At 35.9% G+C, this 18,815-nt stretch overlaps 1 protein-coding gene across 4 annotated transcripts in view; it reads right to left on the bottom strand.

Annotated features, from left to right (window-relative positions):
* Nucleotides 1-18,815, bottom strand: part of HIBCH (3-hydroxyisobutyryl-CoA hydrolase) — a 107,452-nt gene that overhangs the window by 54,284 nt on the left and 34,353 nt on the right. For all 4 annotated transcript variants that reach the window (XM_082397389.1, XM_082397387.1, XM_082397386.1 and 1 more), the window contains exons 3-6: nucleotides 15,786-15,926; nucleotides 15,118-15,202; nucleotides 11,559-11,639; nucleotides 6,897-6,949 (exon numbers count right to left, since the gene is read on the bottom strand). In XM_082397389.1, the coding sequence (XP_082253515.1) occupies nucleotides 6,897-6,949; nucleotides 11,559-11,639; nucleotides 15,118-15,202; nucleotides 15,786-15,926 (360 nt within the window). The remainder of the gene's footprint in view (nucleotides 1-6,896; nucleotides 6,950-11,558; nucleotides 11,640-15,117; nucleotides 15,203-15,785; nucleotides 15,927-18,815) is intronic.

Here is an 18,815-nt window from a genome sequence, read left to right as displayed (position 1 = left end):
CTTTATCTTTGCACATTTGCTTCAGGTCTAGTTTCATCACAGTTAACAACTGGCTGCTTCCACCCTAAACCCACAAAGGGCAAATAAGAATCAGAGTTCAATGCATACCTGTCTCATATTCATGTATCTGAAATCAAGTAACCTTGATCTACACAAGCAGCCTTAGCAATAAGAATGTCTATCATTCTTATTAGACAAAAACGCTGTAAGGAAAGACAATTATAGGACAATGTTCCTGATGAACACAGATGGAAAAATCCTCAACAAAATATCAGGAAACCAAATTCAACAATACATTAAAAGGATCATATACCATGATCAAGTAGGATTTACTCCTGAGATACAAGAATGGTTCAACATATGTGAAATCAGTGTGATACACCACATTAACAAAATGAAGGATAAAAATCATATGATCATCTCAATAGATGCAGAAAAAGCATTTGATGAAATTCAACATCCTTTTATGATAAAAACCCTCAACAAATTAGGTATAGATGGATGTACCTCAACATAATAAAGTCCATATATGACAAGCCCACAGCTAACATCATACTTAACAGTGAAAAGCTGAATGCCTTTCCTCTATGATCAGGAATAAGACAAGGATGCCCACTCTCACCACTTTTATTCACCATAGAAAGTCCTAGCCAGAGCAATTCGGCAAGAAGAATAAATAAAAGGATCTAAATCAGAAAGGAAGTAAAACTATCTGAAGATGACATGATATTATATATAGGAAACCGTAAAGATGCCACCAAAAAAATGTTAAAACTAGTAAACAAATTCAGTAAAGTTGCAGGATACAAAATTAATACACAAAAATCAGTTGTGTTTCTGTACACAAATAACTTTCAGAGAGAGAAATTAAGAAAACAATCCCATTTACAATTGGATCAAAAAGAATAAAATACCTAAGAATAAATTTAACCAGGGAGGTGAAAGAGCTATACACTCACAACTCTAAGACATTGATGAAAGAAATTGAAGAAGACACATATTATGGAAAGATATTCTGTGCTCACTGATCGGAAGAATATTGTTTAAATGTCCATACTACCCAAAGCAATCTACAAACTCAATGTAATCTCTGTCAAAATTCCAATGGCATTTTTCACAGATACAGAATAATCAAGACCTCAAATAGCCAAAGAAACCTTGAGAAAGAAAAACAAAGCTGGAAGCATCACACTTCCTGACTTCAAGTCATATTATAAAGCTACAGTCATCAAAACACTATGGTATTGGCATAAAAACAGACACATAGACCAGTGGAACCAAAAAAAAAAAAAAAAAAAAATAGAGCGAGAGAACACGCCCAAAAATAAAACCACACAATATGGTCAATTAATTTTCAACAAAGGAGTCAAGAATATACAATGGGGAAAGGACTATCTCTTCAATAAATGGTGTTGGGAAAACCAGATATTCACATGGAAAAAAATGAAACTAGACCTCACTCTATACACAAAAATCAGCTCAAAATGGATTAGACTTGAATGTAAGACCTGAAATCATAAAACTCCTAGGAGAAAACATAAGGAATAAGTTCCTTGACACTGGTCTTGGCAATGATTTGGGGGATTGACACCAAATGCAAAGGCAAAAAAAACAAAAATAAACGTGAACTGCATCAAATAGAAGCTTCTACACAGCAAAGGAAATCATCAACAAATGAAAAGGCAACCTATGACATGGGAGAAAATATTTGCAAACCATATAACTGATCAGGGGTTAATATCCAAAATACACTCAGCCCTCCATACCCACAGATTTAACCAACTGTGAATTCAAAATATTTGAGAAAAAAACTCCAGAAAGTTCCGAAAAGCAAGATTTGAATTTTGCTGTGCAACTGCAACTATTTACATTGTATTTTCACAGCATTTACATCGTATAAGTAACCCAGAGATGATTTAAAGTATACAGGAGGATATGCATAGGTTATATGCAAATACTACATCATTTTGTAGTAATTCTTCTCAAAAGAACATGTCTCAGTGATATTAATTGTGGCTAAACTCAAATCTGATTCAGTAGCTCCCATTTAACTGAGCACTAGTCAGTTTTCCATGTGGCTAGTTTGTGTCCCAAAAAGTCTTTTGGAGATTGTATATGCTCCCTGTTTCCAATCCAGTTCCCACTTCTTCTCTATTCATTAGAGTATACCCCTTCTAAAGTATGCCTTAAAACTTTTAATTTTCCATTATATTGATCACAAAATGCTTTTGCTTGCAGCATCTTTAGGACACTTTAAGAAACACAAAAACAATACCATATTGTAAACATATTTTGAGTTGGCTTGGGGGAGCTAATTTTGTTTCTACTGTAAAATGCATTGGTGGGAAGAGAAAAGGGAGGAAGGGAGAGAGGAAGGGACAAAGAAAGGGAAGAAGGAAAAGGAAAGAAACTTAAAAGTTTTTTAAATCCAATTCAGTTGGGAGGGAAATGTAGGTAGTAATACACATACAGAATAAAAATAAGAATTTTTTCTGTTCTATATCTACTTAAAATTAATTTTAACTTTTAAAGCAAATTTGCCATTCTGTTATATATTAACTTGAGAAAATATGACTAGATTTTTAAAATAAAGGGTAAAGGAAATTAAAATTCTTCCTTCTTAGGAAACAATGAATTATTCTTTCAAATTGCTATTCAAAAAAATTTTCCTCTCTTTCAAAAACATTGTAATGACATAATCTTACATACTTTTAATTAACCAAGTGGAGAACCATTCAGAAACATTTTTATTTTACTGTATACCAAAATATCAAGTAAGCATTTGAATTTCTGAAATCTGAAACACAATAGAATTTAGTCATCCCCTCTACAAAGTGCTGTGTTACTCTTCATGGTAAACAACAAGAGACAGTAAAACTGTCATTTTCATTGCTGGAAAAATATTTTTTTCTATAGTAAAAAAGAAAAAATAAAATTAAATAAAAATCAAGCTCTATGGCGCCATCTTTTGGATTGTTCAAGTTTTCTTACAATTCTTTCTTATAAGAAACAATCCATTGATCAGAATCAAGATAAAGACAGAGATAAAACTATTTGGCTACCTTTTCGTAAGCTGTATTTGCCCTAAGTCTCATACTTCTATATTAGGATTTAAAATGTATCCATAAAACAATTACCTATAATACTAAAATTCTACTAAAAATTCTGAAAACAAAGGCCTTTTGAATAACAAACTGCGTGTCCTCAACACTTTATGGCAGTGGCTCCTAAGGTGAGGCACCCCCACTATCACGAGCATCATCAACATCATCTGGGAACTTTTAGAAATGCAAATTCTTAGGCCACACTTCAAACTGACTAAACTGGAACTGGGGGGTGAGAGGAGTCAGCCTTTTTTTTTTTTTTAAGTCCATCTTTATTTATTTATTTTTTTATTATATTTTATTTTTGGCCGCGTTGGGTCTTTGTTGCTGCGCGCGGGCTTTCTCTAGTTGCGGTGAGCAAGAGCTACTCTTCATTGTGGTGCGCGGGGTTCTCACTGAAGTGTCTTCTCTTGTTGTGGAGCATGGGCTCTAGGTGCGCGGGCTTCAGTAGTTGCAGCATGTGGGCTCAGCAGTTGCAGCACATGGGCTCAGCAGTTGCAGCACGTCGGCCCTAGAGGGCACAGGCTTCAGTAGTTGTGGCGTGTGGGCTCTAGAGCGCAGGCTCCGTAGTTGTGGTGCATGGGCTTAGTTGCTCCGCGGCATGTGGGATCTTCCCGGACCAGGGATCAAACCCATGTCCCCAGCATTGGCAAGCGGATTCTTAACCACTGCACCACCAGGGAAGTCCTGAGTCTGCCTTTTAACAAGCTCTTGCATTCTGATACAAACTAACCTGTGAGAATCACTGCCTTCCAGCCCTTGGATTTTGATATGAGCTAACCTGTGAGAACCACTGCCTTTCTGAAAAAGGTCCACAGCTAACACTGAACTACACACTAGTCGGGGATCACTAGTAGTTCAGCAGTTCCTAACCTTAGTTTCACATTGGGATTACAAGGGAGCTTTAAAAATGCCTGAGTCCTGCTCCAATATGTGATTAATGGTTCGGGAGGTAAGTAAAGCCTGGGCACCAGGATTTCTGAAAGACTCTCAAGTGATTCTAAAATGCAGCCAAGGTTGAGAGCCAAAGATCTAGAGGATTACATTTTCAAAAGCTAGAGTTCACTGAGTCTTATATTAAGCAAATTTTGTAAATTGGACATGAAAAGTTAGCCTTCAAAACCAAGATACCTATAAAATCCCATTACAAGAAAAAAGAACTGATTCACTTCCAGTCTGTAAATTTTACTCTTTCAAAGGCTACAAAGATGTTTTTTAAAGCAGAATTTTTTAAATAAATAATTTATTAAATACATACTGTGCATTCCCTAGTTGTTATGAGCATGCTAAAAAAAAAAGTAGTCCTCACCTTTATAGACCATCTAATATACTTGGGCATATTTCATAATAACCGACAATAAAGAATAAATGCCAAATTTGGAGTAAAGATTGAATGCACTGAGTCAATGAAGGAAAAAAATCACATCTAATCATAGTGGTATTTAAGACTGTTAAAAAATATAGAGTAGAGGGCTTCCCTGGTGGCGCAGTGGTTGAGAGTCTGCCTGCCAATGCAGGGGACACGGGTTCGAGCCCTGGTCTGGGAAGATCCCACATGCCACGGAGCATCTAGGCCCGTGAGCCACAACTACTGAGCCTGCACATCTGGAGCCTGTGCTCCGCAACGAGAGAGGCCGCGATAGTGAGAGGCCCGCGCACCGCGATGAAGAGTTGCCCCCGCTTGCCGCAACGAGAGAAGGCCCTCGCACAGAAACGAAGACCCAACACAGCCATAAAATAAATATAAAAATAAATAAATAAATTAAATATATATATATATATATATATAGAGTAGAACTTTCAGTCTTTAAAGATGAATTAGATGTAGAGTACATATGGGGCACTGTAGGTGGCAGACCTGATAGAAGAAAAGACACATAGGTTTGTTTGGTTTTTTTTAGGGGCAGGGCTGACAATATGTAATATAAAAGAACCTTTCTCACTGAGGGGTTCCTCATCTGAACCAGAGATCACTGCAAAAGACTTAACTATTTTCTCAATTTTTCCAAGCATGGTATATAACTGGTACCATTCTAGAATCACAGGGCAGAAATATGAATGCAGTTAATTCATTACATACAATCGATGTCTTGGGCACTAGTTCCCACTTAACGTGACTCAGAATCACTTGGAGGACTTATTAAAACACATACTACTGGGCTCCACCCTTAGTTTGACTAATGTTTGTTCTCATCATTTTTATCCTTGTCCTTTTTTGGTGAGAGCTTCTCAGGTTTGTCCTCCACAGACACAACTTCATTATCTGTAATATGATATTCAACTCCTTCTTATCTATGACCTTCAAAGTGGAATGTCAGGTTCTGCTATTGCATTTTAGTTTCCAGTCATCCTTCCTATGTTGCCTGTTCCCCCTTGTAACCTGCTGCCCTTTCATCTAAGCTTGTTGTCTACTTATGGGCTGTCTTTCCTATTTCACTGGAGCCACATCATTTTACATGTTATTAAGAATGCCCAATGTTTTTTGTTTGCTTTCATATTTTTTCTGGTTCCTTTCACATTCGCAGTGGGCTCTTCCTTCAAAGCTTCAGATTATGTTCCTTCCTTTTGTTCTGCAGAATTTTTTCAGGGAGCTCTTATTTTTCCCATCTTAACACTTCATTGACAAAGAAAGCACAATCAACTCACGCTCAGTACCTGCCACAAGCTGAGAGGTATAGATTGCCCTTGATCCTGCTCCTAACCACAGGTGCTAATGGAAGCCCTTTCCCAAAATGATGAGCAGGATCTAAGCAATTCTGATGGATAGGGTGTTTGGGATTAACAGATGCAAACTATTATGTGCAGAATGGATAAACAACAAGGTCCTACTGTATAGCACAGGGAACTGTATTCAATATCCTGTCATAAACCGTATGGGAAAAGAATATGAAAAAGAATGTATATATATGTATAACTGAATCACTTCGCTGTATAGCAGAAATTAACACAATATTGTAAATCAACTATACTTCAGTAAAACAAATTCAAAAAGAAAGATCTAAGCAATTCCAAGTGCCCAAGAGACTTCATCTAGTGTGTGGTTTTCCTAGAAAGAGGGGAACATCTCCCAATGACTAAATGTTTGAAATACTTAACAAGTTCAATCTTTGAAATTCCACCCTTCAGCTTCCTACTACCTTCTTAAATCCTACCTTTTACTGCCATGAAGACCTATTCTGACCTCTCACTTCTTTAAAGGCTTGTCTTTGTTATAGCCAGTGCCACACACTGGAACACTTTTTCTGTAATTATTTCATGTTCTCTCCAACTCCTTATCAAATTATTCAAAGCCAGTGAAATCTAAGATTTATTTATTTTGCATCTGTGCTATTACAAATATTTGTCAACTGATAGAAATGCACTTTCAGAGAACTTCAAAAAGTATCCAAACACCTTCACTAAGGTGAGATTTTGTGCAGCAGATATAACTTAGGAACCACATCTCCACTATTCAGAGTCTAAAAAAACCTCAACATTCCAGTTTCTTTTCTGAAGCTGTTGAAAGCAGTCAGTTTACTTATAAGTAGAAAAAGGACTCTACATAAGAAAAACAAGAATCAATTTTGTTAGTTAAGAAAGCTTACTAATTCAAGAAGCTGAAATAGCATAGAACATAATTAAGAACGTATTTTTTTGGGTAAAGCAAATATTATATCCCAAACCTGCAAAGCTCCAAACATGACTTTGTTTCAACTTCTATTGTATTACATTCATTGTCTCACTTCTGTTTAATAATTAACTTATTTTTAATACAGCTCACATAACAATGATAAGAGTAAACAGTCTACTTACCCCACCCATTGTAATTCCATGAATAAGTGCAATATATGGTTTCTGGCAAGAATCTAAAAGAAATAGAGCTGTAATTAGTTACAATGCTTAAAATACATTTTCTTTTTCCAAACATCACATGTTACATGAACTCTGAGTATTTTCCCTAAGAAATTTTTGCAAGAAATATCAAAGTAGACTAAACATATGGCTTATAAAATATGTTCTTTTTAAAACATCAGTCCATACACAATCTTGGTCATCTATTCATTATTATGAAAAACTCAACACCTCAATTTGAAACAAATGAAAGCCTATATAACTCAGCTATTGAGAAAAACAATATTTGCCTTATAAGCCACTGATGTTTATGTAACACAGTTGTATTTTAAAGAACATAATTTGTCTTCTATACATCTAAAGAAGTATCTGGATACAAAGAGAAGTGCAGCATACAGGAAAAAGCAAGGACTGGGAATTAGAAGACCCAAATTTTAGTCTCAGCTTTGTCATTAACTGGCAATTCAACTATATTCAATATATATACTGGCATTACTTATATACTGGCAATTCAATATATATATGTGTATACACACATACGCATATAAGTTATATGTATATATGCCTATCATACATGTGTATATCATGTATATAATATATAGATAAGTTTCCTTATCTATTAAATGATGAGATTTGCCTCAGAAGTTCCTTCCAGCTCAAAAATCCTGTAAACTTTTACTCTGTTCCTTTCCCTCTGAAGAGGAAGTTGTGCACAACATAATATAAATCACTGTACTTCTATTACAGCTTGTTGCCAATATAACTTCCTTACCAAAGACCAATATAAAAGTGCAGTTTTGATCCACCTAGCAGTTCTATAATATTCCCAATCTGCCAAATGAGCCACTGAAGTACAATTCTAATTTAACATTCACAAGGACTTCCACAGCCCTCAATTTTTAACTATAATTCCCTAGAAACAATGGAAACAAATGTCTCTATTGATTGGAGTGGACATGCATACAAATATACCATTTCAGCTACAGATACACATATTTTAGATATGAAATATCAGAAGCTAATTGATGCAGGAACACAAGGCCAGAATCTGTCAAATTCCTTAACGACTAAAATATGTCATTACAATGTATAGAAATTATATCTGGAAGGCTTTCTCTCTGTATATTAACATTTTACCAAACTCTTCTCAAACTGCTTAGAGGTTTTCTCCCCTCTCCTTTTATTTAGTATAGAACTGCACTGTCTAATATAGTAGCCAATAGCCAAATGTAGTTATTTAGATTATAATTAATTACAATTAAACAAAGGTAAAATTCAGTTTACTGATCACAGTAGCCCCATTTCAAGTGCTCATTAGCCATGTGTGGCTAGTAGTGATCATATTGCACAGCACAGAAACAGAATACTTTTATCATTACAGAAAGTACTATTGGACAGCGCTGGTATGAATTTTTAGAATGAATAAAACATCCTAAGTAAAACCTGATCTGGAGAATTATAGACTCAAAGAAATGAGAGCTCTCCATTCAATGTGGCTCACTGAGTTAAACTGGGAAACAGCCTCTTCTCCCCACTCCTACCTCAAAGACATAAAAATTCTAGAAAAAAATTTTGTTTTCAACGTATATCCAAGTTCAAAGCCAAACAAGGGAAATCCTCAGGTGCCAGAAACAAACTCAAAGCTAATAGCTGTGTGGAAGCTATAGCCAAAGATTATGAGTGAGTGTGTGTGTGTATCTGTTCTGAGTCAGGAATAACATGGGCCACACGTAACATGCTATGAGTTAATACCTGCATAAAGCCTCACGGTAGGAAGAGCTATACGATTTGTAAAACATAGCTAGAAAAACTCTATCTGCTGATCCTAAAACTCAGTAAGCTCCTGCCCAGGAGAGGAAGAGAAAAAGTCAGAAAAGTGGATGCTCAAGCACTGGACCACTACAACTGAACAAACAAAAGAAAATACCCCTAACAAATTTGGAATAGAAGTAACGTCTGTAACTTGGTAAAAAGTGTCTACAAAATGATTATATACTAAAGAATGAAATTTTAAAAGCTTTCCCATGGAAATCAGAAATAAGACAACACCACAATCATTCAGCATTATAACAGAGGTCCTAGCCAAAATATAACAAGAAAAGTCATAAGTATAAAGACTGGAAAGAGATGAAAAAAATTATGTGTAGATGGTAAAATTGCCAATGTAGAAAAGCCAAGAGAACCTACAGAAACATCATTAGAACTGATAATAAATTTCAGCAGGGTTGCTGGATGTAAGAACAAAATACTAAAATCAAAAGCATTTCTACATGCTAGGAATAGTCAATTAGAAAATGTAATAAGAAAAATTACTATTAAACGTAGTAACAAAAAAAATAAGCTGTCTAAAAATAACACTTAAAAAATCTTTTTTTTCTTTATGGAGAAAATTATAAAACATTATGAAAGGACATGAAAGTCAATCTGATGAAAATGTTCTAAAACTGATTAATGGCAATGACTGCATAAGCTTATTAAATATCAAAATAATTTTAAAATTCATTTGAATTTTTAAAAACCAAAAAAAAAAAAAAAATTCATTTGAAAAATCAAAAGTCCAAGAGTAGCCAAGAAAATCTTGAAAGAAAACAAGGGTAACTTGTCCTACCAGAGAGAGACATATCTTAAAGCTATAATAATTTTGACACTGTAGTTTTATCATATGTACAGACAAATAGGCCAATGAACAAAGTTGCCCAGAAACAGTCCTGGTCACATATAAGAACTTGATATATGATAGAAGTATCATTAAAACCAGTGAGGAAAACAAGGACTATTCAATCAAAGGCATTACAACTTCTGGCTTTCTAGCTGAAAAGTAAAAGTTAGATGATGTCACATGCAAAAAAATTCCAAGCACTTTAAAGACTTAGAGTATAAAGAAACAAACTATTAAAAGAAAATATAAAAGAACATCTTAAAAACCTCCATGTTATTAAGCGTTTTTTAAATGCAAATAGCAGAAATCATAAAGGAAAAGAATGAATACATTTCATCTCAAACAAAAACTTGTATATACCAAAAGATAAAGTAGCAGACTGAGAGAAGTGTATTTGTAATATATATGATCTACAAAAGTGAAGAATCAGAATACATAAAGATCTATAAAATCAGTAAGAAAAAGACAATCCAAAAGAAAGATAAACAAAGGATGAAACTGAAAAGAAAATCTAAATGATTAACATAAAACACCTTCTACCTCACCTACGTCCAATGAAGTACAAATTAAGACCACAATAAGATATCAAGCATGCAAAGTTTAAAAACAAAAAATGATAGAAAGGACATGTAGAAAATAAACTCTTATACTTTATAGAAGAATTTGGAAACACACTGAAGATACATAAACTCTATGATCCATCCATTCGACTTCTATTATTTCTAGAAATTTCTGCACATGGGCACTAAGGGTGTACATATAAGGGCGTAACAATCTGTATTAGTAAAATGCTGAAATAATCTAAAATAACCACTAATATAGAATAGATTAATATGGGGTAATTGAATAATATAAGAACAGTTACATTCCATGTTATTAAAAACTTATGGGGGCTTCCCTGGTGGCGCAGTGGTTGAGAATCTGCCTGCCAATGCAGGGGACATGGTTCGAGCCCTGGTCTGGGAAGATCCCACATGCCGCGGAGCAACTAGGCCCGTGAGCCACAACTACTGAGCCTGCGCGTCTGGAGCCTGTGCTCTGCAACAAGAGAGGCCGCGATAGTGAGAGGCCCGCGCACCGCGATGAAGAGTGGCCCCCACTTGCCGCAACTAGAGAAAGCCCTTGCACAGAATCGAAGACCCAACACAGCCATAAATAAATAAATAAATAAATAATTTTTTTTTAAAAACAAAAAAAAACTTATGAATGGTATACACAGTAAGAAAGTACTTATGCAAATTTCAAAACCACAAAGTAATACTACTTTTGTTCATAAATATGTAGTAAAAATATAAAGTACAGTCTAACTGGATGTGCTAAAAACTAATGACAATGGTTGCTTCTGAGGAGGGATACTGGTTGCTTCTGGAGAGAGAAGGAAATGGCACTGAAGCAAGCAATGAAGTAGACTGAACAGTAATTTAAAAACTCATAGTATTCTATTTAATTTAAATAAATCTCAAAACATCAAGCAAAAATAAAATATAGTGGTCTATTCATTCTGGGCTGGTGGGTACACAAGTATTTATTATATTATTCCCTGTAATTTAACATTTGAAACACATGCTTGATAAATGTAACTACTGTGTCACTTCCAATGAAATCTGGAATGATGACTATAAAGAAATTTCATCCCAGAGTTCCTGAAGAATTCAGAAATGACACTTCATTTTATAGAGAAAACTGGCACCCAAGTTTTTTGTTTTCCAAGAAAGCCAACCATATGATCAGAATCCATGCTTCCATATTGATTATATGGCAAAGAGTAGTTAAGTATACCCTATTTAATAATCAAGTATGAATTGTTCTGGAATGAGCAGTCAGACTACTTTAATCAAGTTTATTCCTGGCACAAAGTATATAAAAGATTAAACAAGAGTGTCTGTTGATTACATTTTAACAATTCATACTGTGCAGCTTATGTCTTGATTCCAGTTTCAAAGCTCTCAGCAGAGCACACATACCAATAGCATTGTTCAGCATATATTCTTCTCTGAAGAAATCTTGAGCTATCTTCTGATTTGCCTTTCTAGCTTCTGAGATCACTACAATAAAAAAAGAAAAAAAGAAGGACTACAAATCAAAAAAAGTGTTTTCCAGTCAATATAGTCAAATAGAAAAATTTTAAATACTGTGACAGTAAGTACCAGGGGGAAAGTCTACAATGGCTTGTTAAGGTTCTGAAGTCACCCATGCCACGGACATATTATAGTTAGCCCCAAATCCATAGTCCAATGTCAAAACTTCAAGGCAAAAATTCTTATTCAGAACTTCTTACAAAGTGTTATACTTAAATTATAAGTTATATATTGGTACAAAATGCATTTTCTTTTGACTATTTTCTGTAGCACCTAAAGGAATGTTTGCTGGATACATGTTTCCTTTGGTAATATATCTTAACACAAAGTACATTATACATATACACACAGAGAAATATATGCACATGTGCATGCACACACACACAGAGTTCTATATATTCCATCTAGTTAAATACTTCTGCCACATTCATTTCACCATGGAACATTTGCTGAGCATCCACCAGGTACCACGCACTGTTTTCAGTGCTGTAGATAACAAGACAGCAATATAAGACGGCTGCCCTGGAGTTCAGACTAGTAAGACAGACTACTGAGCTACACTCCTTGTGTCATGCCCCCTGTAAGGTTGGGGTGCCGTGGGAATGTGAGCATAAGAGATGTAATTAAAAGAAGCCTTCCCAGGGACTTCCCTGGCGGTCCAGTGGTTAGGACTCCATGCTTCCACTGCAGGGGCCACAGGTTCGATCTCTGGTCAGGGAACTAAGATCCTGCATGGCACACGATGCACCCAAAAAAAAAATAATTTAAAAAAAAAAAAAAAAAAAAAAAAGGCTTCCCAGAAGAGAGAACTCTGAGCCAACTGTGAACAACAGGTAAGGATTTCCTAAAAATGAAAAGTTCTGAAACGTGCAAAGTTCTGAGTGGAGAAAGGAGTACCTACAAAGGCACACAGGCAAGAAAGAATAAAATCAAGAAATAAGTAGTTTTAAAAGACTAAAGGAGAATGGTAAAAGGTAAGGCTAAGAAGGTAAATGAGATAGTAATATCCTTATTTATTAATATCAATGGAAATATAACCTCTCAAAGATATTGCTACAGCATACAAATGCCTGTCTTAATAAGCAGGTGCTCAGTAAATATCTTAATAATAAATAACAATCAAATGGTTTCATTTGTATTGCAATTTTCTATTACCCAGAGTTCCATAGTCCAATCTACTGTACTCCTACTACAGTCAATGTCAAAACCACCATCAAACCTCTCTTCCATACACTTCAAGTTCATATGCTTTTCCTGTCTAAGTCCTATGAGAATTACCTACTAAAATACAAATTAAATATATAATATATACATTTACTTCTTTTATGGGAAAGAGTTAGATAAAAATTGTTGACTATTAATAGATTTTTAGACTAACTTCAGAACTCTGATATAGCTTCCTTCAAAATGTTCCAACCAAATATTGACTTTTTTTCTTGGTTTTTAAAATAAAAGGTTTGGGGAATTCCTGGGTGGTCCAGTGGTTAGGACTCAGTGCTTTCACTGTTGTGGCCCGGGTTCAGGCCCTGGTGGGGGAACTAAGATCCTGCAAGCTGCATGGGGTGGCCAAATAAATAAATAAATAAATAAAAATTTTAAAAATAAAAAAAGGTTTGATATCTAGTTTTGTCATTCTGAGGCTTTCACCAATAAAACCCCTAAAACCCTCATCTATTATCTTTTATCATTTCTCCCCAATACTAAAAGAAAAGGAGTGTAAAATGCATTGTCTGTGGAATAAAGCTTTTACCTCAGAAATCTTCTGAGATTTCCTTCTAATCTTATTCTAACCAATCAGTTCCATATAAATTAAATGATGTTTAGTAACATCATCTAAAAAATTTTTGTCAGGGCTTCCCTGGTGGCGCAGTGGTTGGGAATCCGCCTGGCAATGCAGGGGACATGGGTTTCGGCCCTGTTCTGGGAAGATCCCACATGCCTCAGAGCAGCTAATCCCATGTGCCACAACTACTGAGCCTGCGCTATAGAGCCTGTGAGCCACAACTACTGAAGCCCGTGAGCCTAGAGCCTGTACTCGGCAACAAGGGAAGCCACCGCGATGAGGAGCCCACGCACCACAACGAAGAGTAGCCCCCGCTCGCCACAACCAGAGAAAGCCCGTGGGCAGCACTGAAGACCCCAGACAGCCAAAAATAAAATAAATAAATTACAAAAAAAATTTTATTTTTCAGATTGCCCACTTACTGTCTTGGACTGTGATGTTTAAAAGAAACTAAATTTCCTAGAATTGAAATCTGTTGCTTATATATGTGAACTAGAATAATTCTAGAATTTTTAACTGTATTTCCAAACAGCAATATAAAGTTAGGCCTATATGCAAAAATAGCTCACAGTCAGAAGAAGCTAAAATCAATACATAAGGCTCTGCCCATCTGTAAACTGACAAGATCAAAAGCCCAGCTCTTGAGGAAAAATTAATTCCAGGCTGAAAAACAATGTTTTAAAAATATTTAAGTAGTGGGCAAAACAAATTCAAAAAACAATTCAGTTAATAAGTCTGTCGAAGCAACTGAAAATTTTCAAGTGAAATTTTAAGACTCAGTTATTTTAAATTTAATAGATATTTGAAATTATGTCCTGAATCAAGCTTGTTTCTTCCTATTTCAAATGTAATGGTTTACATAAGATTATAAATTTGGTAAATAGATCAACCTGAACATTATCATCTTAACACGATACAAAAAATATAAAAAATAAAACACAAAGAAAAAAACCATCCCAGGAACCTACAAATTCCATAAGAAACAAAACTCAAAATGTTTTCAGTATATATAAAATACTGACAACCAGTGGTAATAACATTTCTTCTCTCCTTTGTCTTTTGTTTTTAATAGTTAAATATGTAGAGACTGACCTAAGGAGAATTAATCTTTTTATTTATCTCAGCATGTTTATTTAAACACAAAAAAATATTGATAATATAATAGGATAAATACTACAATTAAGTGCATTCTTGCTTTGGGATCATGAACAATGGGAAAGCACAAAGTCATGGAAATATGTGAGAGCATGTCATATTTGGAGAATGGCAAGTCACTCAACATGGTCAGGTTGTCAGGGTTATGTGATAAATTGAATTGCTTAATAACAGCTATTCTAAAATAAAAAGCAGAATCACATACCATAACTGAACATTTTGTTCAGGATGATTCAGGGAAAGAGACAAGATACCTGAAGGGCATGTACGTAGTTAAAAAAAAAAACAAAACAGCTGCTATTCTCATTTTTCTATTAACTACAAGAGGTAAGTCTTTAAATGTTTTCTTTTTCTAAGTTAACCACACTAAAAATGTATTAACTGTTTAACAAAAAAAAATTCTAGAAAGTAAAGCAAATTACAAAGTACCACAAAAATTTGCTAATACCTTAACAGTTTTTTTGGGGGGAAAAAAGCATTTAGGTGAAAAGGGAAAAAAGTTTTTACCTCTGATATCACCTCCAGCACAGAAAGCCTTTCCACCAGCTCCCTTTATGATGATCAGGAAAGCTTCCGGATCTTGTTCCCACTTCTATCCAAATGTAAAAGAAGATGGTATAAGCATATCATAAATACAAACTCATTAATGATATATCTATATGCACATAAACACATGTGTATATATAGACATATGTGGATATATACAAAGCATAAGTTTTATAAAACATATGCAGAAAAATGGATCCCAACTTCATTTTCTTTTCTGACATAAATTAGAGGCTATCCCAACAAAGTTGCTAGATGAGTGCATTTTGTGATCCAAGTTTGATGATGGCAACTGAAATCTTTGCCACAACAACTTTGAGACCAAGGTGAAAAAATATGGGCCTAATATATCGTCAGGTTGGAAAAATAAAATAAAGAGGGGCAGAACATAAGAAGAAACTTGGAGCCTTGTGAAAGTGGAAGAGGTTGTCTTCTGAGGCAATGAACTCCCTGTCACTAGGGGTGCTCCAGGATAACCACTTAGGAAAGTGCTGAGGACTCTAGAAGCGATGGGGCTTGGGTGCTGATCCCAGACAGTCAAGTGATTCTATGGGAGAGAATATCAGAAATATTCTCTAAGGATATACTTTCAGAAGGATCCATATGATTGCTTTAAGAAAATTACAAACCTTTAGCTGTGGATAAATCTGCCGAATCATACTAAGATTCAGTGCATTTAGGAACTTTGGTCTGTTTAGTGTTATCACTCCTGCACAACCTTTTCTTTCCAATAGGACTTCTGCTGTTGCATCTGTGTGCTTAGACATTCTCTGTGTAAACAAAGAATAACTTTAGGATAAAATTCATTAAGTTTTTGTCACAAGTCAACATCAAAACATACATTAAATACAAATCTTTCACACAATGTTAAGGTTAGCTAATCGAATGGATAACTCAGTACATCTGACCAAGTTTTCTAAAGTTATTTGGACTCTGTAGATAGACAATTCCAAAGCAAACTACATATACCTCTTAAATCTCTTAATTTTTATTTCTGAGTGAACTTAGTCAACTGGTTTAAAATAGAACCCAGTCCGTGGGACTTCCCTGGTGGCGCAGTGGTTCAGAATCCACCTGCCAATGCAGGGGACACGGGTTCGATCCCTGGTCTGGGAAGATCCCACATGCCACAGAGCAACTAAGCCCGTATGCCACAACTACTGAGCCCATGTGCCACAACTACTGAAGCCCGGGCATGCCTAGAACCCGTGCTCCGCAACAAGAGAAGCCACCGCAATGAGAAGCCCGCACACTGCAACGAAGAGTAGCCCCCGCTCGCCACAACTAGAGAAGGCCCTCGTGCAGCAACGAAGACCCAATGCAGCCAAAAATAAATTAATTAATTTAAAATTTTTTTTCTAAAAAAATAAAAATAAAATAGAACCCAGTCCTAGAATTTCTGGGACTATGAAATACTCTTAAATCTTTATTACTGTATACCAAGCAATATGTTAGGTACTTGGAAATCAAAGATGAACAGAGAAGGCAAATAATTCTGACTACAGTAGCTACCAACAACTTGGGGAAAAAAAAAGTGATATTTGAGCTAGGCCTTGATATATGCCAAGAAAATGAGGGGTGAAAATCCTGGAGAGTAACGCATTCTAAAACATGAACAGTGAATATCTGGAAATGTTAAGATGTTAAACATGAGTGGAATAAAGGCTGATTGAGAAAATGAGTGATAGGAAAGTAGGCAGAATAAGTAGTTTAAGGCCAGATTATAGAATGAGTTTACGAAAGCATATAGTTGTAAAGAACTTGTCTATACACAGTTCTTAGGGCCTCAGGCACCATGGTAAGTGAGGCAAGTGGCATATTTTGGAGTGGCTTATTTTGCTCCCCTTCAGTACTCAGTGGTTCTACTTCCTTGATTAAACCCTTACTCATATGGAAAGACAGATAGACTAAAAAGCTGTATTTTAAAAAAAAAAAAAAAAAAAAAAAAAAAGCTGTACTTTTCAGATACCTACATCATTCTGAATTTTAAAGTAAAACAGATTTCATATTATACAAACATGTTACACACAAGTATTAATAAACTTCCATCTCTCTCCATACTAACTAAATTTCTTTTTTGCTTGAACCAAGTCAGATTCCCCAGCCCAAAAAAAAAAAAAGTTTCATGACTGTTTTCACTGAACAACTTTACATAAATTATCACCTAATATCAGAGACAATCCTTTAAAACTCTATTATTTGGTTTCAGCTCAGAGATGTTGAGAGCTGAAAAGATGCGTCTCCTGACCTTGTAACAAGAAAAAAAGGTGAACAGACTGAAAATTAATGGCTTTGGTGAACTCAGTCAGAGACAGGGGGTCACAGGGCAAACAGCTCCGTAATAAAATCTGGAGAGACAGGTGCCTTCAGGGAGATGCAGGACCAGTATATGTGCTTAAGCTCAGGCAGAAGCCCTAAGGAAGATTAACTAGAATTTTTAATGACTTGCTAGAGGTCAAGTGTGGGCAAGTGTGATAGTATGGAGCTCCTGGGGGTGGCGGGTGTCACAGTCATGGGGGGAGCTCCCATTCTTGCTGGCTTTTCCTCCTGGAACCCAAGCAGGTTCTCCCAGGGAAGACTGGAGAAAGCTCCCCCGGGTGGTGCTGGCTGGGAGAGGGAAACAGCAGGCACAGCTAAATCCTTTCCCCTCATCTTCCACACAGAACAAAAGGATAAATCTTCAGGGGAGAGAGAGCCTTCAAAGCTGGTAGCCCAGGGTTCTGGTGGAGGCCCACCACAGTGGGGAAATGGGATGGAGCCCTATAAAATAAGACCCTTAATCCCAAGGGAGAAGCACTTCAAAACCATAGCCTACTGACCTTAGTGTTTACCAACCACAGCTGGGGAAAAGGAACAGGGGACAAAGGAAAAGGGGGGAAAAAAGGCAGCCCACCCCCCAGAGAAGGGACAGGAACACTTATGAGGGCCACATCCCTGGACTCTGGTTCACAGTGCCTTCCAAACATTAAGGATTAATGGGATACAACAGCAAAAGCATGATCCACAAAAGAAAACACTGATAAACTGAATTTCATCAAATTTAAAACTTCTGCTCCGCAAAAGATAAAGTGAACGAAAAGACAAACCAGAAATTAGAAGAAAATACTTGCCTATCACATATCTGATAAAGAATTTGCATACAAAATATACAGCTGACCCTTGAACAACACGGATTTGAACTGTGCAGGTCCACTTACACTCAAATGTTTTTCAATTGTAAATACTATAGTACTACATGATCCCCAGCTGGTTGAATCCACAGGTGCAGAGAAGGAACCTCAGTTGTAGAGGGCTGACAGTAAAATTATACTCGGATTTTTCGACTGCACAGAGAATCAGTGACCCTAACCCCCACCTTGCTCAAGGGTCAACTGTATAAAAAACTCTTAAAACTCAATAAGAAAACAAACAACCCAATACTAAAATGGGCAAAAAAAATCTGAAGAGCTTCAAGGAAAATATAGGGATGGCAAAAAAACACATGAAATGCTCAACATCATTTCTCATTAGGAAAATGCAAATTAAAACCACAATGAGCTACCACTACACACATAATAAAATGGCTAAAATCCAAAAACAGAAAATAACATGTTGCCAAGGATGCAGAACAACAGGAACACTCGTTCATCGTTGGTGGAATTGCAAAATGGTACAGCCAC

The sequence above is a fragment of the Balaenoptera borealis genome (assembly GCF_965194805.1).
Source record: "Balaenoptera borealis genome assembly, chromosome: 6".
NCBI lineage: Eukaryota > Metazoa > Chordata > Mammalia > Artiodactyla > Balaenopteridae > Balaenoptera > Balaenoptera borealis.
The sequence above is the reverse complement of the archived record's forward strand: the minus strand, read 5'-3'. Positions and strand labels throughout refer to the sequence as shown.